Source organism: Podarcis tiliguerta, assembly GCF_965153285.1.
Source record: "Podarcis tiliguerta genome assembly, chromosome: 4".
Classification (NCBI taxonomy): domain Eukaryota; kingdom Metazoa; phylum Chordata; class Lepidosauria; order Squamata; family Lacertidae; genus Podarcis; species Podarcis tiliguerta.
Genome location: NC_139537.1, coordinates 32,847,303 through 32,872,629, shown reverse-complemented (window position 1 = coordinate 32,872,629; position 25,327 = coordinate 32,847,303). Strand labels below are relative to the sequence as shown.

Genomic DNA, 25,327 nt, shown 5'->3' with positions numbered 1-25,327 from the left:
ATAATAATGTAAGAAGAACCTTTTTAAGATCTGGTCAGAGGCCCATCTCGTCTAGCATCCTGTTCCCTCAGTGGTCAGCCAGATGTCTATAGGAGTCCTGCAAGCAGGACCTGAATTCAACAGCACTCTCTTCACTCGTGACTCGAAACATGCCATCTCCAGTAGTGGAGGCAATACATAGCTGGCCACTGTAGGAGATGGAGCGTCACCCTAGAAGTATATTTGGTCTGATCCACAAAAGCAGTACTTGCCTGGGTGGTGCACAATATGAGCTAAATAGTCTTAGATTTTTGCTGTTTTCAGTTACAGCATTCAGTTAGGATAGCCTCAGGGAAATAATGGGCAAATGCATGATTTTAAACTTGTTCATGTTGCCCTTTATGATGCAACTGATCACCCAAGGATTTCTAAAGTTTGCATTATAGGTTGTTTAATTTAATGTGGGTTCAGTATAGAATTGCTTAATCTCACAGGATGTGGTTACCATTTGAAGCATTTAGAAAGAAACCCTATATTTAAGTGAAAAGCAGAGGAACCTTAGGGGCAGTTGGCATAATCGGTTGCCAACCCGTTATAGTAATATTATGATAGGTTTTTCTTTTTTAACATGTTATTTGGCATAGAATTGGAGTTTGGAATAGAAGTAGAGGTCTTTTATTCTGTTGAGCTGTGAGCCTATAGATATTTTTCCTCATGAGTAAGTCCTTTTCAAATCACTATAAATTACATGCACGTCAGTAGCATATGCAGGTTTCTAGCAATGATTAAAGAGAGTTGTGGCTTGGCATTATTAAATGAGCCAAGCAGAGCTTGAAGTAGATAGCCAACCTTTAGAACTTTGCAGAAACTTTACTGTCTTGTCTCTCCTTTTGATCTTTTTTTAATAAATCAAATCAAATTAGATTGCCTTCAGTTGAGTTACTGATAATTAGTCCAGGTGATCCTTTTAATCATTGTAATGATATAGAATGCTTTAATAGGATGTTCTCAGCCAGTCTTTCTGTATTGTCTAAGTAGCTGCTGTTGCATGTGGCTTGGTCATTTATTATCTACACCTAACTCTTTTCTTGATTCTAGTTACAGGTAGGTAGCCGTGTTGGTCTGCCGTAGTTGAAACAAAATTAAAAAATTCCGTCCAGTAGCACCTTAGACACCAACTAAGTTTGTTATTGGTATGAGCTTTCGTGTGCATGCACACTTCTTGGTATCTGAAGAAATGTGCATGCACATGAAAGCTCTTTTGTTGATGTGCATGTAGTTCTGCTGTGTAGAAGCAATAGAGTTGTTGTTGTTGTTGTTGTTGTTGTTGTTGTTGTTGTTGTTCTATTGTTCCTATGAAAGGTAGCTATTTGTTCCACTGCATATGCTTATCTTGAGGAGTGTTCCCTGAGGTGCAACGCTTAAACCCAGAAATTTGCCTCACATGCCTAATAAATTTCTCCTGTTAAATTGGGGCTCTGATCTATAAAGACCAGGATTACAAGTATGCAGTTCTTGCATTATTTGTATGTTATGTGGGCCAAGCTGACCACCATACTAAAACAGATTTAATAATATGCTTCAAATACCTGTAGTCAGATACCTGGGTCAAAAACACAAACTTGTGTTTTGTATCTGAATCCTATCTGGAATGCATGGGTGCAATGCCTCCCCCTTTGGCTGACATTTTAAATAAGGTGTGTTACAATGCTTGCTCTGCCCCAGTTTAAAAATAATGCCTCTTTGCTTGTCTGCATTTGTATATGTAGTTTGTTTGCATCTTCCTTTGTTAGATCATTTGTACACCCTGTATTCCATCCTGGCAGATTAGGCAGTTGTGTGGAATAGGACTTGGTTTTTTTGAAAAGTGAAACCAGCTCTTTCAGTCGATTGATAGGGTAGTTTTATGGACTGCATCCTAGGTTTACCTTGGGTTATTTACCGTATTTTTTGCTCTATAAGACTCACTTTTTTCCTCCTAAAAAGTAAGGGGAAATCTGTGTGCGTCTTATGGTGCAAATGCAGGCTGTGCAGTTATCCCAGAAGCCAGAACAGCAAGAGGGATTGCTGCTTTCACTGCGCAGCAATCCCTCTTGCTGTTCTGGCTTCTGAGATTCAGAATATTTTTTTTCTTGTTTTCCTCCTCTAAAAACTAGGTGCGTCTTGTGGTCTGGTGCGTCTTATAGAGCGAAAAATACGGTACCTTCAAAAAACCAAACATCTATTTGGTAGTTTTGTTTGTCAAATTGGCAAACTATTCATTTGCAAATCATGTTTTGTGTGTTTAGTTCAGTTCAATTTCTTTTTCTCGCATAGTTATAGTCGATACCTTAAAAGTTCATCCAAAGCAAGGCTTTATTGGATCCCTGGTTATTTTTTGGCCTGCTATTTCCTGATAGGATCCACTTATCTTTTAAATCTTGTCTCTGTTGAATGCACATTATTTCTGATATAGTCTTGCAAACTAAATAAATAGTTCAGCAACTGTGCTGCTGTTCTTCTAATAGTTAACTTTCTCAGCTTTTAAAAACACCTCTTCATAATAATCATAATAATTGTAATCCAGAGAAAGTAATCAGTGTGAATTTCCATGGATTTCAGCAGAATTTAAGGTGTGTCTAAATTTCTCTAGATGGCGATCTATGTCTTAAAGACTTAAATGCAGCTGATAAAGCAATCTGAAATACAGTTTACTTTATTTTGTAATATCAAACCAGAATAACTAAGGCTGCACTCTTATGAACCTGGGGGAGCACTCCTATGCACCTGTTGAACTCAGTGGGGCTTACTCCTAGGTAGATATATATAGGATTGCACTGTAAGTGTAGAAGATACTGAGATGTTTAAGAATATTGGTATTTAATGTGAATTTGTGTGTTAATACAACATCACAAGCTTGCTTACCTCTCAAAATACCTCTTATTCCACCATTCACACCTGTTTTAAATATAACTGTTCCAATGTGATTGCTGATGCACATACCTTTTGCTTGGAAAATATGAGCAATACCTATGAAGGCTGCAGGTCATGAACACGATTACCTTAATTTCAGTAGGCTCTCTTCTCGTACTTTAGATTAAACATCTGTAAAAGCTCCCCCCCCCCCTTAACTGCACCTTTAATTTATCACTTTATTTTACCACGGAAATTGTAACATTTTGGTCTGAGTCATACATTAAACCATAATTTAAAAGTACATATGGTTTAATGAGACTGAACAGTTTAACCAAACCATGAACAGAAGCCACTATTTGTTATTGGCTGACTCCTTATGGTTTGCTTGGGGAGGTGGGGTGGGGGAACTAGGAGCAATGGTTAACATCTAACACCAAGCCAGCCTTTATAGCGTCTTTTCCACAGTTGCATCAGAGATAGGATTGGAGGCGGAGCGAAGCATGCACTAATCAGCACCATGCACCAGCACACTGCTCATTCATATTAAACCATAGTTAATTGTTAACTATGGTTTAGAGTTACATGCACACTGGAGTACCAACTTATAGATATTCCAATTTATGACTTGGATCTTGGATATGCCTTTGCCTTACAGCAGGCGTGGGGAACCTCAGGCTCATGGGCCTAAATAGTCCCACCAGGCCTCCTCATATGGCCTAGGGGATAGTTCTGGCCAAGCCGTGCCCTACACCTGATGTCATATAGGGCATCCAGCATGGGACAGGTAACAAAACTGGCTCAGCCAAAAATAGGTTTGTGAGCACCCCTAGTCAGCTGATTGTCAGGTCTTAGAATCATAGAATCATAGAATCATAGAATCATAGAGTTGGAAGAGACCACAAGGGTCATCGAGTCCAACCCCCTGCCAAGCAGGAAACACCATCAGAGCACTCCTGACATATGGTTGTCAAGCCTCTGCTTAAAGACCTCCAAAGAAGGAGACTCCACCACACTCCTTGGCAGCAAATTCCACTGTCGAACAGCTCTTACTGTCAGGAAGTTCTTCCTAATGTTTAGGTGGAATCTTCTTTCTTGTAGTTTGTATCCATTGCTCCGTGTCCGCTTCTCTGGAGCAGCAGAAAACAACCTTTCTCCCTCCTCTATGTGACATCCTTTAATATATTTGAACATGGCTATCATATCACCCCTTAACCTCCTCTTCTCCAGGCTAAACATGCCCAGCTCCCTTAGCCGTTCCTCATAAGGCATTGTTTCCAGGCCTTTGACCATTTTGGTTGCCTTCCTCTGTACACAGCACCATGCACCAGCACCATGCACCAGCACACTGCTCATTCATATTAAACCATAGTTAATTGTTAACTATGGTTTAGAGTTACATGCACACTGGAGTACCAACTTATAGATATTCCAATTTATGACTTGCAAAGTGCTGTTTCGTGAAATGTTTTGCCAAGTGCTCTGTCAAATGTCTGCGGGCAAAAAATGTCACCTGAGATCATTGGGAGGTGATTGACAGATGGCCAGTTTCACCCACCTGTCTAACCTGGTATGTTAGGGCCAGAGGAGAGAACAGCCAGGCCCACTAGACAGTTCCAGTTCCCCTCCTGCCTTACAGGGTCACCTGTTTCTACATGAATCTGGCTTTTTTGAGTTCACCATTAGCCAGTGCCCCCACCTTCAGGGATTAGGTGAGTGGCAAATGGAAGTGGGGCTTCTTCAGTGATGGTCCCTATATTTGGAATGCATTCTCCAGGGAGTTTAAATGGCCACCTTCTGTTTCACTAAGTTCCCATTTGAAAAAGTTGTGTTTCATGTTTGAATAAACTTGTTCTGCTGTCTTGTTGGGCATTTGACTGAACAACAGCAGTCTGTGGACAGCAGGTTGTTGTGCCATTGTGGATTATGCTCATGTTCTTTGTATTAGATTTTAATGTTGTGTTGATATTTGCTTTTGTCTTTCTGAGAGCTACCTACAACATACATATGGAAAGGTGGAAGAAATGTATTTTTAAATGAATGAATTTATATGTCTCAATTTATTTATAACACTTAAAACATTTGCTGATTTTCCTTTCTTTAATGAAGTGGTCATGTTAAAAAGGGAGGTAGTGTTGGAATCATATTTGCATGTTTGTAGGAGCAAAAATCTGCTGGGTACTTGGTACAACGCTGGTGTGTGTGTTTGCAGTGAAATATTTGTGAATGCACCCAAAGTTAAGGACAAATTTTATAGTTTATCCCATAGTACAGGCATCTGTTATCCTTAACAGAACTTGGGCTACATTTTTACACGGCCTTGGTATTCATTGAATATTCTCTGTCAGAATTAGATGTAGTGGCAATTTTTTCCCCTGTGTTCACTACCATATTTTTCGCCCTATAGGGCGCACCGGCCCATAGGGCGCACCTAGTTTTCAGGGGGGGAAATCAAGGGGAAAAATATGACCCCCCCCCCCGCAGCTCTGGGAGCAGCGGACAGGCTGCACGCAACCTGTGCACTACTCCAAGACCTTCTCCCTGCTTTTGCAGGAGGTGGCGGAATTCCCCCACCTCCCGCAAAAGCCCACAGGAGCCACGCGCGACTCCTGCGGGCTTTTCAACCAGGAGGGAGAAGGGACTGAAACAGCCAGTCAGTCCCTTCGGGGAAAAGCCCCCAAGAGTGGCGCATTCTTTAAAGGGTGCGCGGTTCCTGCGGATTCTCCCCCCCCCCGTAGAAAAGCCAGCAGAAGCCGTGCAGCCTTTAAAGAGTGTGCGGCTTTTGCCTGCTTTTGCGGGAGGTGGGGGAATTCCCCCATCTCCCGCAAAAGCCCACAGGAGGGAGGAGGGAGCGCTGCTTTCCCCCACCGCCAGCCTCAAAGAGCAGACTCTCCTGGCTTCAGCGAAAGCAACGCGAAGCCTCCAGAGCACAGGCTTCGGAGGCTTCGCGTTGCTATCGCTGAAGCCAAGGAGCCTGCATTCGCCCCATAGGACGCACACACATTTCCCCTTCATTTTTGGAGGGGGAAAAGTGTGTCCTATAGCAGCATTTCCCAACCTTGGGCCTCCAGCTGTTTTTGGACTACAACTCCCATAATCCTCAGCTAGCAAGACCAGTGGTCAGGGATGATGGGAATTGTTGTTCGAAAACAGCTGGAGGCCCAAGGTTGGGAAACACTGTCCTATAGGGCGAAAAATGCGGTACCTAATTTGATACAGGTTAGTGGCAAAGCTATTGCAGTTCATCCAGGAGTTTCCCAGGTTGAATTCCTGGCATCTCCAGTTAATAGGATCACATGACGTCTGCCTGAGATCCTGGAGAGCTGCTGCCAGTCAGAGTAAGGAATGCTAGGCTCGATGAATATTTTGACTTGCTGTAAAGTAGATCCCCATATTCAAAGTGTGTGGGTAGGGGAGAGAAATAACTGGCTTAAAGAAGTTGGGAGTATAATTCCCATGATCCAGTTTGCATTACTGGGGGGGGGGGGGGAGAGAACTACCAGATTACATTTTCCACAAATGTTTATCCTTGCTTGCTTTGAAATATTTTTACTTGCTTGCTTTGAAATATTTTTACTTGCTTGCTTTGAATTGATATAGTGCTATCCCAAGTGCTGAAAGCATTTTGCACATATTCTCTTCAATCCTGAAAATTAGTGATAGCGGTTTCTCTTAATTCTACCCAGAGAGCTCATTGCTGGCTCAGATCTCACCTCAGCCACTTTCTGGCTCTCGACTCATTCTCTTTACCACTATGCTACTCTGGGGTCTCATGTAATTTCATGCATCATTATTTTAAAGTACATGCAATTTTGTATGCTATTTGATCAGAAAGTACTGATCTGTATAGTAATAGAAAAATCAGGGAATGAATAAGGTAGTGAACGAAAATCAACACGCTGTCTAAAGATTAAACTCAAACTGTTTTACGTGCAAAAATTCACATACAGAGGAACAAAAACGAAATGATTTCTGCAGGCAGTGGTTAAAAAACACAATTATTTACTGTTTTGTAATGTTAAAATATTTCACCCAAAAAGTTGCAGTCAAGAAATAATGTCAGTTATTGAAAACGTCAATACACAAAGATGCATTTATACAGGTGCAAGTCTTAAGTGTCTTACAAAAAGTTATTTAAATGAACAGGTAATACAGTAAGTGCACACTTTATATATGTTTAAAGAGACGGATCTTCATGTTAGTTCTGTATGCTGTTGTTGGACCACATGCAAGGAAATCTCACAAAGTTCTAATTAAAATAGTCCCAAATCTTTCTTGCCAGGATGGAGAGTATAAGTTTGTATTGGTGGTAAGTAAGTAAGTAAGTCAACACAGCGAGGGAGGGTCAGTTATACACATTACTTACTGTAATTTGTGATTGCCGTGAGATAGGAGTGGCTGTTGGTGTAATAGTGATGCTGCTGGTGATTTTGTTGATAGCTTTAGTTGGCGTTCCGTTAGCTAACGCTGGACTTCTGCTATCCTGCGCTGTGGTGCAAGGGCTAATGTTTTTTGCTGAATTGGGAATAGCTTGCACGTAAGGGCTTCCTAAGTGAATATGTATTTTATTATCTTCAGTAGTTATCACACTAGAACCAGAACTGTTAGATCTTTGAAACTGCCAGGACGACTGCCTTTCAGGGGATACTCTAAAGATAGCATGCTTGTCACCAGTTTCCAGAGGCTCTGGTGAAAGTACCTGCTCCGGGGAACTTGAAGAACTTGTAAGAGCCAGAGGGGACATTGTCCTGTCAGGAGTTACTGAGCCACATGATTCAGGTGTTTGAGATCTAGCAAAGGCAGACACAGTAAGTGGTGGCACGGCTTGCTCTGGACTTGTATAACCATCAGCTACTTTAGATTTTATAGGCGTTAAAGACCCATTTTTAATTATGGTTATTCTTTGCTTTGGTGTGCCACAGTTGGGTATCACAGCTGTGCTTGTAAAAGAGTGGGAACTCTCTGTAGTAGGGCTTGTTATTTCAAGGGTAGCTGTGTTTTGACCATGGTCAGGAGTAACTTTTATATGAAGAGGCTGGCCTGGTGTATGGCTTAGAACCAAATTTCCAGGCTGAATGCAGTTTCCATTCTGCTTGGTGAGAACTTTTCCATTTTGGATATGGCTTTCTTTGGACTTCATCCACGGTATCCAAAGTTTACTATTGTTTACTGCATTTGCAACAGCGGCATTGTACTTGAAGGATATTGTTTGCTCATCATCGTTGTTGTCGTCGTCTTCTTCATTGTCACTCTCTTCGTATAAATGTCCATTTATGACAGCCCGTTCCAAAGGAACTAGACTCTTGTAATCAGGTGGTTCATTGTCTGCTGGTTCTGTTTGAACTTCCTTAGAGAGAACTTGCAAGTCGGAAATTCTCCTTCCGTTGAGACTTGGTCTGAGGCTCTTACTGAAACGCCGATACCTCTCTAGTTCTTTAGTAAGGATTTCCATTTCTCTTCCCAATTCTTTGTTTTTGTTTTCTTGGTGAGTGAGTTTCTTCTGCAGGATTGTATGGTCTTCCCTTAGATGACATATTAAATCTTCTGTTGCCATGTACTCATGAATTTTCTCCTTCAGTGCATCTACTTCCCTTGAAAGGTGTCCTGACTTGGCTGCTTCTTCCTTGAGTTTCCTGAATAATCTCTGTTCGTGGTTGCATTCCGTCTTCTCTGCTAACTTATACCGAGCCAATTCTCTTTTCACAACATCAAGTTCCTCTGATAGGAATCTGGCTTTGTCTTGTTCATTGATATATCTGCGTTCTAAAGATTCAAATTCGTCCTCTGTTTTCATGAGATCATCTTCTATGGCTTTCATTTCTTTAAGTTTGTGCTTGAGCCTCTCAATTTCCTGGGCTAGTTCTTTAATCTTGTTGTTTTCTTGCTGCAAAGATGGGCTAGGCTTGGTAGTTTCCTTAAGTTTATTTTTAAGAAACTCCTTTTCAATGGCTTCTAAGGACTGAAGCTTTTTCCTTAGCAGGTTCATTTTGGAGGAGAGATCACTTCCTTTCTCTTCCTCTGCTTTTAGTTTGTTTTTCAACTCATCCCTGTCTCTTGTGAGATGGGACATTTTTTCCTCTGCATCAGTTTTAGATTTTAATGCCTTCTTGCTTTCTTCAATTAGTTTTTCGGTGACTGACATAACTTTTTTTTGTTCCAGCTGAAGTTGTGTATTTGCAGTTTGTAGTTTTTCTTCCGTTTGTTTTATTTTCTCATTCATTGTTTTCCTCTCATCTACAAGCATGACCGTTAATGATTTCAGTTTAGTCAAATCCTCCTTAAGTGTGAGCTCTGTTTTTTCCAATTTGCTTTCAATTACTTCAAGCTCTCCTATGCGGGCTTTTAAGCCATCCAGTTCCTGCGACAGCTGCTTTGTTAACATTTTTTCTTTTTCAAGGTTGCATTTCAAAGAGTAGCATTCCTGCTTGCTCTTGCTGAAAGCATCCTCCAGTTTCTCAAGCTCCATTATTCTCTTGTTGAGCTTATCAACTTCTGCTTTGAAGTTCTTACTCTGGGATGCTTCTTTTTCTAGCTTCTTGTGAAGCTCCCTGCACTGTTCTTCCATTTTTATGAGTTCTTCGTCCTTCCCTTCCATCTCCAGTACTCTTTTCCTTAGTTCTTCCACTTCAGACATAAGGGTAGAATTTCCACATTCCCCTCTGTTCATTTTCTCTCTCAGGTCCTGCAGTTCTTCTTCCGCCTTCCGCAATGACTTATTAGTCTCCTCAAGTTCATCAATTTGCCGACTGAGAGCTGTTAATTTTAAGCGGAGCTGGCGGTTCTGGCTCTCTTCGTTGGTTAGTTTGGCCATGGCGACCTCCTGTTCTTGGCAGGCCTTACAGGACTGCGCCTGAAGTTCTGCTTCCAGCCGGAGAGCTTTCTGTTCCTCTTCTTGAGCTTTTGCTTCTGCAGTGGAGAGTTTCTCATGAGCTTGTTCCGCAGTGATGGTCAAGTCTTGGATCTTCTGGCTTTGCAGGCTTAGCTGTTCTGTGAGTCTTTGCTGTTCATCCACGACCATTAACGCAAATGTTTTGAGTTTTGTCAGCTCCTCCTTCAATTTGTTTATTTTCTTGCTGTTTTCCTTTTCTTTTTTTGCCTGATAGGCTGCGTCTTGGTCAATAAGCTTTTTCAATCTGAAAGGCAAAAAATAAAATAAAAAATCAAAATTAATTTTGTGATAGTGTTTCAGATATGTACTTGAGAAATGAAGTGCTGTTTTAGAAAATATGAAATCCTTTCTTTTAGAAAACATTTGAACAGATAAAATAATATTTCTTGAACAGATATACATTTCCCGCAGTTGTAATTTTAACTTGTTCAAAGGTATCCGCTTCCATAACTCCTTCTCTTCTTCCTTTGGTGTGGATGCTAATATGGATTATATAGTGCCCTAGGCTAGGAAGGAGGTAGAAGGTAGAGTGCATCTTGTAATTTCATGTTATCTTCTGCCTTGTAATTACCATTTTATGGGCATATTTGTGGTTCTGGCACACTAGATCTAAAACTCACTGCCATGCATCTTTTCATGTCAGCAAAAGGCCAATATCTTGCCCTGTATATAGACATTTCATGACCCAATATACTTTTTAATAGCATGTTACCTGCCTGTGTCATATTTTAAAAGTCCTATTATGGCTATACAAAGCTACATTAAAAATACACAAATGTTAATTGCATGAAACTCTACTTTTTGGAGAGCTTTAGTATTTTTGTGTTGGAAGCTTTATCTTGATTTTTTTTTTTTTTGTAGCAGTAAATAAAAGTTTGATCCCCCATTCCCATTAATTGCCTAAGGCAATATGTTCAGATCCAGAAAACGCCCCTTAAGGTGGTAATAACTATAATTAGCTTAGTAATAGACAATTTTACGTGGGGTAGAGCATTTTTCAGTGCTTTCTGTTTTTGCGAAGAATATTCCATTTCTTAAGTTCATTAGTGAAAATGAATGGTTACCAATTAAAAATACATTATTAGGCAAGCTTGGCAGTTTCAAAGTTCTTAGCTCTGTTTACTAAACTGCTTACTAACCCTAAGTAAAGTAAACATTCTAAATTAGATACCCTTTAGAACATCGGAATAATAGAAGAATAGAATTGTAGCATTGGAAGGGACCATAAGGCTTATCTAGTCCAACTGGACCCACAACCCTGAGACTAAGAGTCTCATGTTCTACCAATGGAGTCATCGGCTTTCCAATGCAATTCATCCTATTTGCATAGAAATTTTCCAGTTAAAAATTATGTCCAGCACGGCAAAATCCACTCACTCCTCTGTAACATGGGGGTCACTGTTGTCATGGCCTGGGGCTGGGTTTTTCATTAAACACAACTGTTGTAACCTACAATCTCTTCATGTAGAATTCAGTAAACAAAGCAGCAGTGGCTGCAGTTAGAGACATTGTTTAGTTGAAGGCATAACCTTCAGTGCTTTTGTTTATTTTGCTGTGGACTCTTAGTTCTTATTTATTTGTTTTCGTTGATGTTTTGTGTGCTGCCTTGCGGGTGTTCTGGAGCTGAAAAGCTGAGTGTTTGTGTGCACATGTACATATATTTAAATATAAAACGTATTGAGGGACAAGCAGATGGCTTTGACAGTATAAATGGTATTTATATTTATGGGGCACCATAAGTAGAATTCTTTATACTCCAGCTTTGTATACAACAGACAGCTTGAAGATAATATAGTGAAATTGGCTTTCAATGAGCCTTTACTGTAAACAATAAAGGGGGCCAAAAATGCACTGCAAAAAAGAGACTAAAGGGAGTGTTACCTTAGAGCAGGCATAGGCAAACTTGGCCCTCTAGATGTTTTGGGACTACAACTCCCATCATCCCTGACCACTGGTCTTGTTAGCTAGGGATGATGGGAGTTGTAGTCCCAAAACATCTGGCGGGGCGAGTGTGCCTATGCCTGCCTTAGAGAGAGAAGAATTTGAATCTAATGCAAGAACTAGAGAGGATAGGTATGTCTTACTAAGAAGCATCACTTTTTATTTTCCTTAATGAAACACCATTGCCTCTCTAGTTCCTGCCTGTGAATGTTTGTCATGAAGCTGATGAAAGCTATTGCCATAGATACCAAATCATAACAGAAGAGTAACCATCATTTTCATTCTGTTTTTGGGAATCCATGCGGTTAGGCTTACAATAATACTCAGATTTAGTCACTGGGCTGAATTTTCATCTTATGAAATACTACTTTGTCGTGGAAGTTTTCTTTTTAAATGAACATTGGCTTGACAAAACCCCAAAGACATAACAGTATTCAGTCATAGCTCTGGCATGTGACAATTACTCACTAGCTTAATAAGCTAAAGTATTTAACTACTAATCTTCCTTTACATCTCTGCAGTTGACTGCAGAATCCTAATTTTTTTCGAGAGTGGGATTTGAACAGTTCTAGCATTGATTAGGCAATACGGTTCATTTTGCATGGATGATGTATGACTGCTCTTGCACTGAAGTTATGAGTACTTAATTGTGCCCATCTTGTATATTTATGCTCTTTTTGAAGTATTACCTTTCAAAGCTGTTGCGAGAGTGCCAGGAAGTAAATGCTCTGATCCAAGTGCTTATGCCACATTGAAGTCTATTCCCCTGACTTTGCAGGGAAGTTATGTGATCCAATAAGGTTTCCACAAATAGATTGCCCTTCTGCATCTCCCTAATTGCATGCATGAGGTGCTGCAGAGAATGAGTGGTATACGTACCCCAGACATGACCAGCATGTTGGAGCTGACAATATTGATTATCATTGCGGCGGGAGGGGTAGGTTGAATTTTAAAAGAAATTGTTATAGCTTTGATTTCCACTTCCAGTTTTCTCTCCAGTGCATGCACGATAAGTTTCCCCGCTCTCTCGATGAATAGGAAAATGCTGAGTTATATATGCTCAGAGTATTTGCCTTTGTAGGAATTAGCTGAGAGCTGCTGTGTTTAAGTCCCTTGAATTTATCGTAGGTAAAGTGGTACCTCGGGTTACAGACGCTTCAGGTTACAGACTCTGCTAACCCAGAAATAGTACCTCGGGTTAAGAACTTTGCTTCAGGATGAGAACAGAAATCGTGCAGCGGTGGCGCAGCAGCAGTGGGAGGCCCCATTAGCTAAAGTGGTACCTCAAGTTAAGAACGGTTTCAGGTTAAGAACGGACCTCCGGAACGAATTAAGTTCTTGACCCGAGGTACCACTGTACTCCACTCACCCCGGAGCATTGTAATATATGAGTCTCTCTCCTGCAGTCATGAGTCATACTGCAACCCAAGCGTAGGTTTACCACCATGAAGAGACCTAAGCATTTGCTACTCATCTAGAGGGTTGCAAGAGAGCAGCTTTGCTTTGTGTACTCACAGCAAATCCCTGCAGCATTTGGCAGTGCAGATGGTTCCCACATATTTCCCTCATGGCTAGTAAGGAAAGGATGGGTCCCTGCAGACGATGATGGACCACAACTCCACCATCCTGAATCATTGGTCATGCTGGCTGGGCCTCATGGGATTTGAAGCCCAACAAAATCTTGCAACAAAATCACAATGAGAGAAGTGGCCACCTGTAGTAGTTTGCTGCGTTTCCCAGTGCAGCACTATGGTGGGTGTCTCCTCCAGTGAAAGACGGAGAAGGATCTGAAGCCTGAGATCATTTGAGAAAGGCCTGGGTGTATTATGTTTGTTTGTTTCCTTACCATACTCTCTTGTTGCGCTGTATACTGAATTGAGTACTATGTACAGAATGCTGTAAGAGCTATTGTGTCTCATGTTAGTGTGTAAAGTCCTAAATGACTTAGGCCTCCAATACGTGAAAGATTGTCTCCTTCCCTACCGACCCTCTAGGGTGCTAAGATTGGCAGAGGGTGCACTCCGGTTCCTCCATTGCCCTTCCCACAGAGGTGTGTCTGGACCTTCATTCTACAGCTTTTGGTGAAGATGCACCTGTTCATCCTGGCTTTTGATACCTGAGAAGTATATTTTTAGGTCCCACCTTATTTCTGTAATTTGTTTTAAACTGTTTTAATAGTGTATAATATTGTGCTTTAATGTTAATGTTGCATTTTAATTAATCTGTCCTGGCACCTTAGGGTAAAGGACGGGTAACACATTGTAGTGGTAATAGTAGTAGTAGCAATTATAATAATAGTATTCAATTGCTGTTTTATGAAGCATACTCTGCATAGCTGACACTACGGCAACATGACGCTCTTATTGCAAACAGATAAGCTTGCTCATATTGCTGGTGCAAATACTTAGCATCCGGGTCTAAAATAAATTCCATATACGTTACATGGAAGCAACCGACACGGACAAGCAAATTTACTCTAGGACTGAGGTGGAAATCTCAGCACATCCTGCTTGTGTTGAAAAAACAGCTTGACACAGCTGTGGTTTTAATTTGGTATAAAACCGGGAGTATTCCTGGAAGGCTTTTGTCGTCTTTCTTTTTCCAGAAAAATCCATTCGGGAACAAGAGGGGATATCCTCAGCATGTTGGAAACATTTTCCTATTTAGTTAAGAAAAAGAGTATGATGGAATTAAAAAGATCTAGTGGGAATAAAAAGTAGCTCCTTTTGTGTCTTAAAATACATCTGTTTTTGAAAGGGGGGGAAGAGCTTATGTAAAATCAATTTATAGTGGAAGCATAGGTGATGCAGTATTATTCAGGAGCCAGCATTAAAAAAAGGAGGGGCGATGTATTTCCCTTCCAAAATATAATACTTAAACATAACCAAATAATATAAAATCTCTCCATCATAAAAGACTTATCCGGTCATAATTGAGTTATCCTTTTAACTTGCATATATATCTATGATATCCCAAATTTAACAAGGCATAATATAAAAAGGTGAGAGGGCCCAAGCAGCTGGAAAACAACTATGTTTGCGGAACTTCAAAATGTCAGAATTATCCTTGTCCCTGAAGCCTTGTACTTTGTTTCCCTATGAGCTCCCCTGTTTCAAGATTACTTGAGGGGATCCTACTGAAATTTCCATTAAATCAGGGGTAGGCAGCCTGTGGCCCTCCAGATGTTGTTGTAATTCAGCTTCCCTCATCGCTAACCATTGTCCATGCTTACTTGGGTTGAGTCTAACAACTTCTGGAATGGGCCCTTGCTTCAAGTTACAAAGCTGAGAATTGGCTGGGGTAGATGAAACCCATCCTGTGAAGTTTATTGCCAAAGCGGTTATGTAGACTTGCAAGGCCTTGAGAGTATTATTGCAATTTGGATATCTTCTGGTTTTAACGCCTGTCTTATCAATGGCTCTTCAGACAGGCTTCCTGTTGGTAGACAAGGTAAAATGTGGCATGGCTGTGGATTGTGGACCAAATTGTCTCGAATGGATACTGACAGGGAAGAAGTTCCCAAGGGCTGGATAGAGAGACTTGGAGGGACATATCTGGCCCCTGAGCCCGAGGTTCCTCCCCCCTGATTTAGACAGTTGTAGCCAAAGTTCGTCAAGTGCAGAAATAAAACGAAGATTGTCACACATATTCATGTTCCCGTAGAACTTTGTGAATTTTCCAAAAAGCTCTAAAGGGAAGTTGACATGCGGAATTGACTTTTTAAAATAATCTAATCTGTCTGCAATTGCACACTTATTGAGTTCATTTTGAAGTTGCAGCCAAATCAAAATGAGCCATTTCTTTATTTGCCCCCCCTTCCCCTCTGCTCCAGTGAAGAAGCTTAAGAGATGGAAAGGTTGACAAATGTAGTTCTCAATCGACAGAGAAATGAAAGGTTGTTATTTCTCTACATGTTTCCTTTTATACTGTAGCTGGAAATGTATTTAAAGAAAGAAATTAATATTATGACATGATATAACTGTCATGTGAGAGTCTTAATTTCTTCATTTACATTCCAGCCACCTTAGGAACAAAGGGAAGCTGTTCTAAAACTTTAAGTTAAATGATTGGGTGATTGGAATATGGAATTTTTCACAATAGTGCACATTCTTGATATTTGATATAGGGTTATCATGTTGTTCTGTGTCCCAAGCTGTATTTATTTGTGCAAACATGAAAAATGAATGTGATTTATTAATAAATAACCAGCTTCTTAAATGGATGAAATAACTTACTTTGACTTTCAGTTCTTTTTCATAAGAATGCAGCAACCATGAAAGGAAAGTTAGATGTATCATGTAGCCAAGCATTTTGATTTCTTTCTTTTTTAAACTCAAAAATTGAATAAATTCCAGCAAAAGCAGTTATTTGAATTAAGTTTTATAGACATGAATATGAGCTAGACTGATTCAGATAAGCATCTCTTTTACTGCTTGTCTTTTAGAGTCTCTTACAACTATGTAAGTTCCTATTCTTATTATGGTTTATTATTACACTTTTTATTTAGGTAATGAGAACAGCTTGTAGCAACATCATATTTTATAATATAATGTATTGTTTTATTTTAGTCTCGAAAAAATATGTTAGAGTTCATATATCTGAACTTCCCCTGCAGTTATTCTTTTCTAGGTTTTATGAGTATCTACAACAATTGCCTTAGGCTTAGGACCTAGTATCTTCTGCACCGTAAGTGGGCAACAAGTGGATTTTGAGGTTACAAGCACCAATACCTCTTCAATTGACACCGCAGTCTTTTAAGATTTTGTTTGAAGTTTCAAAGGTCCACATGCACACTCTGGATGTAAATCTAAATTAACCTATAAGAGGTTTTTAATTTCGAATAAACTCTTACAGTTTGTTTGTTTTGACCAGCTGCTTTGGTGCCCAAATAACTCAACAGTTCATCCCTGTGTTTAATGACTTTGAAGGAAACTCCACTGAGTTCAGTGGCGTTTGGACAGCAGCCTAATGTTGTAATCCTGCCATCCACTTACCTGGGCAGAAGCCGCATTGAACTCAGTGGAACTTCCTTCTGAATCAATATGTAAAGTTTGACTTGCAATTGAATGGTAATGTTAACATATGCTGAACCCGGAACTTATGTGCTGTCCCACCATTCATCATTTTAAGTGTGTGTGTGTGTGTGAGAGAGAGAGAGAGAGAGAGAGAGAGCAGCTATTGAGAGCCTCTCTGTAAACTCCAGTAGTCCTGGCTTAGTCCACAAAGATCCTTCAGTGAACAGATATAAATTTGCCTTACATGTAAATTTCCAACCTGAATTTGAGGCTCACTTCTGCTTCCAATAACTAGAAAAGCCAATGTGTGGAAGATAATCGGAGGTCTTGAAATTTTTGTGCACATTTCAGTACATCTTACTAAACTCCATAAGATTTGCATCTGAGTAAACCTGTATAGGATTGCTCTACATGTTGCCAACCAGCCTTTGTTACAGCAATCATAGAGGTTTCTGCTTGCATTCCTTAGCCTTAAGCCTCATTCAGTACATACCTAGGCTGAATTCCGAGGCTAGATTTGTCTGCCTTCTGACCGCTTACCCTCCAGCCTAATGAAATGGCCTTGATCTGGTTTACCCTTGCTTGCAGTGAGCATTTATAAGGAGACTATTTATTTTTAATGATGGAGCTTCAATTATTGAGCAGAAATGCCATCTTATTTGTTCTCCCATTTGTGGTGCGAGAGAGAGAGGGAGAGAGTTAAGCGCCTTCCTTTTCTATCTCATGACTAGATTGATTCTAGGCCAAAAAAGGAGCAAGTGATTTCATTTGTAGCAGCAGAAACTGGAACTCATTGAGTTTTACATCAGCCAGGAAATTACTGTTGTGCAGATGCAAGGCTAACAGGAGGAAATGGAAAGATTAGACACTAGAGATGTGGGATGGTGGTCAGAGCACAGGGCTATGAGGAAAGAACTCCCTGAATTTTAATTCATCTTCTGACTTTGCTTTCCTCTCTTGTTCCTAAATTAAACTTGCCATTTTAGCTTTTCAATGTAATCATATAATGAATGGAATGACTGTATTGGGTCTCTCCCACCCTTGTTTGTTCTTGACCCAAAGTACCAAACATTTCTTTATTTTTATGTAGTTTGGTGGACTGGTCTTAGGTACCCAAAGCCCCTGGGTCTCTTAGTGAAGAACAAAAGCCTGCTCACCCCAAATGCCGAGTTCCTGCCAGAAACAAAAGTTCTAGTTCTGGCAGTAAGAATAGCTGCCATATTCTGAGTCAGACCAAGCTCAGTCTTGCCTGCACGTGACTACCAATGGTTCTCCAGGGTTTCAGACAGGAGGCATTCCCAACCCAGCCTGGAGACATCGGGGATTGAACCTGGGAGTTTCTGCATACAAGGCAGATGCTGTACCCCTGAATTGTATCTCTCCCCCAGAAGACCAGCAACAAGGAGTGGAGAAAACAGAGCTGCTCTCAGGAATGTTGTGGGGTCTTTGGGGCCCTAAGGTAACCCCAAGTTCATGTTGGCTATTTGTGGTGCTTCAAAAATAATAAAGAGGTTAAAAAAAACATGGATTTCAGTGCTAGGATCCCAAGTTCTATCGTCTTCCCACAAGAGAAGAAAGTACTATCTTGCTCCAGACACCATAAGCTGGTTTTTGCTAAAGCATATTGGGACAGTGGGAAGCTCACTACTTCCTTGCTAGCACCCATGATGTTAGCATAGTGTGGAATCTAAAGATACTTGCTATTCATATGCCATTTCCCCAAAGTGTTCGGAACACAACAGCCGTCTCACATGAGCCATTTTTAATTTACCCATTGCACAGATGGGGGAAGCTTTAAGAGATAGTGGATTGCCCAAGGTCCTCTCATGAGTTTATATCTGAGGGAAAATTCTAGCTCATGCTCTGCAAGGTATAAGGTAACAGTTAAGTAAGAAGTATTGGTATACCTTATCACAAAAAGCATGCTGTCTTCCAGTGCCAGTGGCACAGCAGCTTTTTGTATTAGATACAGCATTTCTAAAGTATATTAGGATCACAATTAGTTTGCTTTTGAGTTAACATCTTAAGGCAATTGAATTTTGGTTGTACAACATGAAGGCAGTTACTAGTAATAGCGGCGTTTCTAGGATTCTGGCTATAGGGTGTATTAAGTATGGTTGCAAGCCACATAAATGGAGGGGTTAGGCAAAACCAATGTTTTGTTAATGTTGAGCTTTGTCTCCAAATTTGCATGTTTGTGTATTTAATTAATCTCATCTGGTTTCACTTGCAAATCTCTGGAGTCACATCTTGTCCAAAAGTTGTGTGACATACGACTATTGAGTTCCTTGATTTAGCAAGTTTCCTGTTCTTTGGAATGGGCACTGGCATCCTGATCCTAAGTGCCCTTGCATGACCTGGAAGTGAGCTTCACTGGTTTCAGGGAGCATTGCTTCTCAGGAAGTGTGCTTTGGACCATGACTCAGTTTATGGCTGTTCCAAAAAATTGTTTTGAGAAGAGTATCTGTTCCTCTGTGCATTACAACATTCTTTCCTTCAAGTATTACTGTAATTTGCTGGTTTGTGCTGCTATCTTAAGGAAACGCAAGAAAAATTACGCAACCATTCTGATACTTTATCTTTCTTAAATTAGCTAATATTTTGGATGCATTTGGAAATGGCTCTTTGCCACTAACAACTTATTGTTGACTGGTCATAAATGTCATTTTCCCAGAACATTTCCAGGAACTGGGCGTGCTCTGAAACTATTTTTTTCCCTATAGACTGAATGCAAAAGTTAAGTCAAGTATGACCACCTTGGCTCTCAGCCTAAAGGGCATGTGATGCAGGTCTAGACACTGAGCTGGCACTGGGAGAGTAGGAGCTCCTCCACCACCTGATAGCTCTGTTGGTAGAGCATGAAACTCTTCATCTCAGGGTCATGGGTTCGAGCCCCACGTTGGGCAAAAAGATTCCTGCAATGCAGAGAATTGGGCTAGAGGACACTCGTGGGTTCCTTCCAACTCTATGATTCCAACTCTATGATTCTTTCTACTAATACTACTTCCTCTTTCCTCCCTCCTTTAGCCATTCTGCCCCATCTCATGATGCCTTTCCTTCTGAAATGCCATGTTTAGCTATTCCCCCTCTTATTTTCTGTTGTCAACCATGAACATGTCTTTCTCGCTCCCTGCTTCCTTTCCTATAACTTCCCTTATTCACACACTGCCCATGCTTAATTTTCTTTGCTTCTTTCTACTCCTCTCGTTTCCTATTGCACCGGGTCCATATTATTTATTACATTAACATTCAGCTGAATTTTCCCTCCCCCTGCGAGCTGGATTGCGATTGGTCCACATTTGTGCCTAAATTTCCTGTCGGCTGGTAGGAAGCTGAAGGAGAGCAGCAGCATTCCAGTGCTTGGCTGAATTATGGCAATAGAATGGTCTGACAGAGCAGCTTCGGTAAACAATCCCTAGAGTGGGATCAACCATTCTAAACAAGCGGAAAGAGGGCTTATCTGTAAAACATAACTTGCATCAAGGGGAGGCAAAGTTGTGACAAAAGTATGGAAGAATACTGGTGACATGTGAAGGGTGTGATGGGGAGGGCATTAAAAATGTATAAATATATATATATATATATGTGTGTGTGTGTGTGTGCGCGCGCGTGTATTACATGTAGCATATTTTTAAAGATCCCAAAGAAGAAGCACAAGCAAGTTGCATGCTTATTTAGAACACATGAATCTAAGCCCAGGTGTTTTCTTCTGTGGGAAGATGCATGTACTGTTTTTGCACCTCAGCTTGCACATCTGCCAGCAGACTTAATTTCAGGTGTTCATGCGCTAAATCAGTGTGAGAAGAGGAAGTTCTGTCTGCTGTTGACTCTGAAGGAGTACAGTCTATCTCTCCGCCATGCCCTGCTGAGTGCAATAAAGCTTGGTAGTGTTAATGTGATAGGTTATTCCTAGAAATGGACTGTTGGTTCTTCTATATCAAATTCTTGGCATCTGCTGTGTGAAAGCTAGACATTTCATTAGGTCCCAGAAGGCTGCAAAAGATTCTGGATGTATGCTGATAATATTGTGTGAAATGCTAACAAGAACCCAGCTCCCTTCAGGAGCTGTAACACCTCTCACAAGTTAGTTATGCAGCTTAAATTTGAAAGTGAAAACCCGAGACAGTCTTACAATCAGAATCCCTACCGAAAGAAAGCTTGTAGCACTAAATACAGACAGTTTGATACAAATCTTAAAAATCTTCTTAGGTAAGCCTGAAGTATAACATGCAGTACTACATATGCAATCCATGGAAATCACAGTGAGAAAAGATGGCCAAGGTTAATCTTACATTAGAAAGAGTTGCAGTTCCCTTGCATAATTAAAAAAATTTAGAGCTAGATAACTAGCAAGAATATTTCAACAGCTGGAAGAGGTCAGGAATGATAGCATTGCAATTAATCTATTTGGTTTTGCTACTTAAATAGCTGCTTATTAATCAGTAATTGTAATTTCTTAGGCACTGTTTGTATGTGTGTTTGTGGTGCCTTAGTTTTCTAGGTTTGACTGCAGCGCTTTAGAAACATTTCAGTCTCTAGTAGTTATTAAACTTGCTTTTCCTTAACAAGGAGAAGCTCATTGGCTGGACGCTGTTGGGAGTGTGGAGTTGTCTCTTGTATCTCTGAGCAGTACTGTTGAGGAATGGGAGTGGAAGGGGGATGCTTTAACTAACACATGGTTGAACTTGTGCTGTGCTAAGAAATATTTATTTAGAGACGTGAAGAATGGTGAAGAGGACAGGATATAAAGATGGGATGTGTTTGGTGTTTTTATTTAACATTGGGTGATGGGTTCCCCCATGACTGCAGTGCAAAGAAATGCTTAGGTTAGGTTTTAAATCAAGTGGTTTGTCACTGCTGTGTGGTTGAGATCTTGTGGGTCAAGCTTACATATAATTCATCTGAGCTACAGTGTTCCTGGATTCAAATGCTACCAGTGTGGAATGGGATTCTGACTATAGTGGTACCTCTTAATTCTGAATTAATACTTAATTCATTCCGGAGATCCGTTCTTAACCTGAAACTGTTCTTAACCTGAAGCAACACTTTAGCTAATGGGGCCTCCTGCTGCTGCCGCACTGCCAGAGCACGGTTTCTGTTCTCATCCTGAAGCAAAGTTCTTAACCCGAGGTACTATTTCTAGGTTAGCGGAGTGTGTAACCTGAAGCGTATGTAACCTGAAGTGTATGTAACCCGAGATACCACTGTACTCACAAGTGGCAAACATGCCACAAGCAAATGCTTGACTCCCCTTCAAATGTCATAGTATTTGTGATGGGACATGTGGCGGACATGCTATCTCCTCTTCATCTGGTATGAAGCATCCTTTGCTTCTCGCAAGAGCAGAGCTTTTTCTAGTACCTTTTAAAGTGGTTATTCAGGTCGCAGTCTGAGAAATGCATGTAGAAAGTTGTATGAAAGAATGCAAAATGGTTCTACCACATGGGGTTCTGTAGAGCAATCATTGCCTCTGTTAGCAATGATTATGCATTCTAGCCATTACCCTTATGAAGTCAGTACTACATTAGTCATTCAACTAAGCCTTTAATCCTGCTGAAGAAAGAAGAACCTAATTTTGATGACTGCATTCTGTTCATTATTACCATAAGGAATTAGGTGTACAAAAAAACATTAATTGGTCCCGAAACGGATTTTAAATTACATTTCATCAAGGGGGACTACAGCAGTTCCCTAGTTATGACATAGGATACAAAAGACAAACTTAGAAAGTGTAAATAGCATTTTCTTTGGATTTTGAGTGAACAATCTACATCAAGGGAAGCAGATGATAAAAAGACACTTGAAAAAAACACACCCAAAACAGTACATAATCTTTACCATTTTCATTGTAAGGCAGCCCCTTTGTGGCAGTTGACATTATTAATGGATGTGGTTTGCTAAACGAGGTGTTGTAAATACACTATATACCTTTTTCTATATGGATGTGGTTTGCTAAATGACGTGTTGTAAATACACTATATACCTTTTTCTATATATTTTTTCTTATCAGTACTGCTTGAGATAGATTTCTCTCTCTTAGAGAAGGATTAAAACCTGAAATTTTAAGAGCTGATGTGAGAATATAAATAAGCTTGTTTACTCCCACAATATTATTGTTACATTAACCTGTTTCCTGCCCCTCTGCTCCTTTCAGCTGAGTGGTTTGTGGATGGAGCAGGACAGTGGATGTTTAGTGATCTGTAGTACTATGTGGCTGGTCAATTTCTCCACACAATTGATGCGAGGGAGAAGGAGGAAACAAGCATGTTGCCTCCGCCCCCTCCATCACCAGTCCTGTCATCCTCTAGGAGTTGGAGGTCTGAATGTCTATAGCAGGACGGCTTCTCTACTGTAGCCTCCCAGCATAATTACGAACCCTGATCCTTCTGGTTTCTAAATCATGTGAGGAGCCTGCATGGGTACAGCATGCTCCTTGCTGCAGACACTAGCTGTCCTACATCAGGGTAGCAGAGATGGGCACAGAGACATGAAATATAGGGTGAGAGCATCCCCAAATTCTCCCTTATTGCTTTAAAAGGGCACAGAGGAAGGTGGTGTGGCATTTTGTGGTAGCCATGTGGTTTTATGCTGCCTTCTCAACTTGGAAGGCTTTTCTTTTAACTTATTCTTTATTATTCTGATATTCCCAAAAAATCAGCTGTGACCTCCTTTGACCTTTTTCCGGAAGGAAAAGTTATGTGTATAAGCACTTCCATTCCATTTAAGGTTCTAACGGTCAAAGGAGCTAAATAATCGCCATTCCAGTTAATTTTTGAAGGGTGCCAATCTCTAACATTTAAAAAACTAGAATTCCAGCTGATTCCATTAAACTGATAGCTACTTGTGAAGAACTGGCTGTTAAGAAAAATAAATAAATACATGAAGGCATACTTTATGTTGATTCTTGCAAAACACCTTAGAATGGCTGCAATTGATGGAGTAGCAACTTCAATAAAATTACATCTGCATAAAAGGCTGTTCAGTCACCACAGAACACTTTAATTGTTTAATATTAACTAATTTTGAAAATTACATGTTCTGGGAAAAATATCTTTTGAGGATGAAACCAGTTAATGTTATGGAATTTAGGGTATTTGGAACAGTATTCAGCGGTAGCTCGTGTTACAAACACTTCAGGTTACAGACTCCGCTAACCTAGAAGTAGTACCTCAGGTTAAGAACTTTGCCTCAGGATGAGAACAGAAATCATTCACTGGTGGCACGGCGGCAGCAGGAGGCCCCATTAGCTAAAGTAGTACCTCAGCTTAAGAACAGTTTCAGGATAAGAACAAATTAAGTTTGTAATCAGAGGTACCACCGTATTAGAACACTGAATGTTGTAATGGGCCACAAGTTACATTGTCCACAGTGATGTCACTAAAGCAATACCAGTACTATTCATGGCTCTCAGAGTTTCCCTTTGTTCCATAAACATACTGTTGAATCTATAAACATGACTCCCATCAATCATCAGTAATCCACTGGCATTTGCAAAGCAAATTCAGATGGCCAGTAAGACATATTAGAATGTCCCTATACAGTGCATTTCTTACAATTAGAAATGTAATTGGGTTTCCACTCACATGGTGGAATGGGCATGATAAACCAAAGTTAAAGGTTTAAGGTCTTATCTGCAAAGAAGTTCAGCATGTGCTTAAATTTCCCACAGGAATCAATCACGCTTTAGTTTTTGCCGGTTTCTTTAGTATGTCTTTACACAGTTTGATTACCAAGGATCATGTAAAAACAACAAGAGGGGGTGAAAATAATGTGATATTGATTAGTGGTTTTGAAATTAGAAGAGTGGGTGAAATTCTTAAAAACTAACTTTTATGTCAGGTGAATGAGAGCCATATTTAACTTTATGTCTGAAGTAAGTTTTAATCCGTATAATTATACAAGAAGTGTAAATGCTTTTGATTAGTTAGTTCATCAGCTTAGATGCAGTTTGTTCCTCTGTCAGTGTTTTTAAGATGCATGTTAAATAGTAATTAATGATTTCCCTCCTGGTGGTTTCAAAAGCTGATTGGAAGAACCTTTGCATTGCTGCTTAAAAGCTCTACCGAATAAACTTTTATGTTACTTATTCATTTTCAGATAACTGATTTAGCTTTTGAACTTTATCTTGTGGTGCCTTGTAATGTACTTTTTGGCACCCTTTGGCTCAAGGTATGCCTTTCTCCTCAATGAAGTGAAATGTTTCTGTTTACTAAGCAGTGAAATGGCAGATGCATTTGATAAAGCAACAGTTAACCATATAAGACTTGGGGAACTATAACATCTGGGATTGTTCTGCAGGTGCAGCTAAAAAGAAGTAGAAAGAAGCCTCTCCTAAATATAAGTTGCTCCCTTAAAAAAACCCAACCAAGTTTGTTTGAGTTGATGTCTTTCGCTTTGTAAATCAATTCAGCAAGCTGCTTTGAGCCGGTCTGAAAGCACCAAAAGAACTAGGATTTTCTCTTCCTTAATTGAGCAGCTTTGTTCTAAAAGCCTAGAAAACATTGCTAATTTGCCAGATGTAGGTGAGTTAGTAGTGAGCGAAAGGTTCACCTTGGCAGATTTTAGAATGTTAGCCATTTGGGAAAGTTTCTAAGAATCAGATGCTTTCCCC

At 40.2% G+C, this 25,327-nt stretch overlaps 2 protein-coding genes across 4 annotated transcripts in view; one reads left to right on the top strand and one right to left on the bottom strand.

Moving 5' to 3' along the window:
- Window positions 1–25,327, bottom strand: part of FILIP1L (filamin A interacting protein 1 like) — a 182,625-nt gene that overhangs the window by 4,884 nt on the left and 152,414 nt on the right. For all 3 annotated transcript variants that reach the window (XM_083438287.1, XM_083438288.1, XM_083438289.1), the window contains one exon: window positions 7,238–10,004. In XM_083438287.1, the coding sequence (XP_083294413.1) occupies window positions 7,238–10,004 (2,767 nt within the window). The remainder of the gene's footprint in view (window positions 1–7,237; window positions 10,005–25,327) is intronic.
- CMSS1 (cms1 ribosomal small subunit homolog) overlaps window positions 1–25,327 on the top strand; it is a 177,411-nt gene that overhangs the window by 9,431 nt on the left and 142,653 nt on the right. The window lies entirely within an intron of this gene.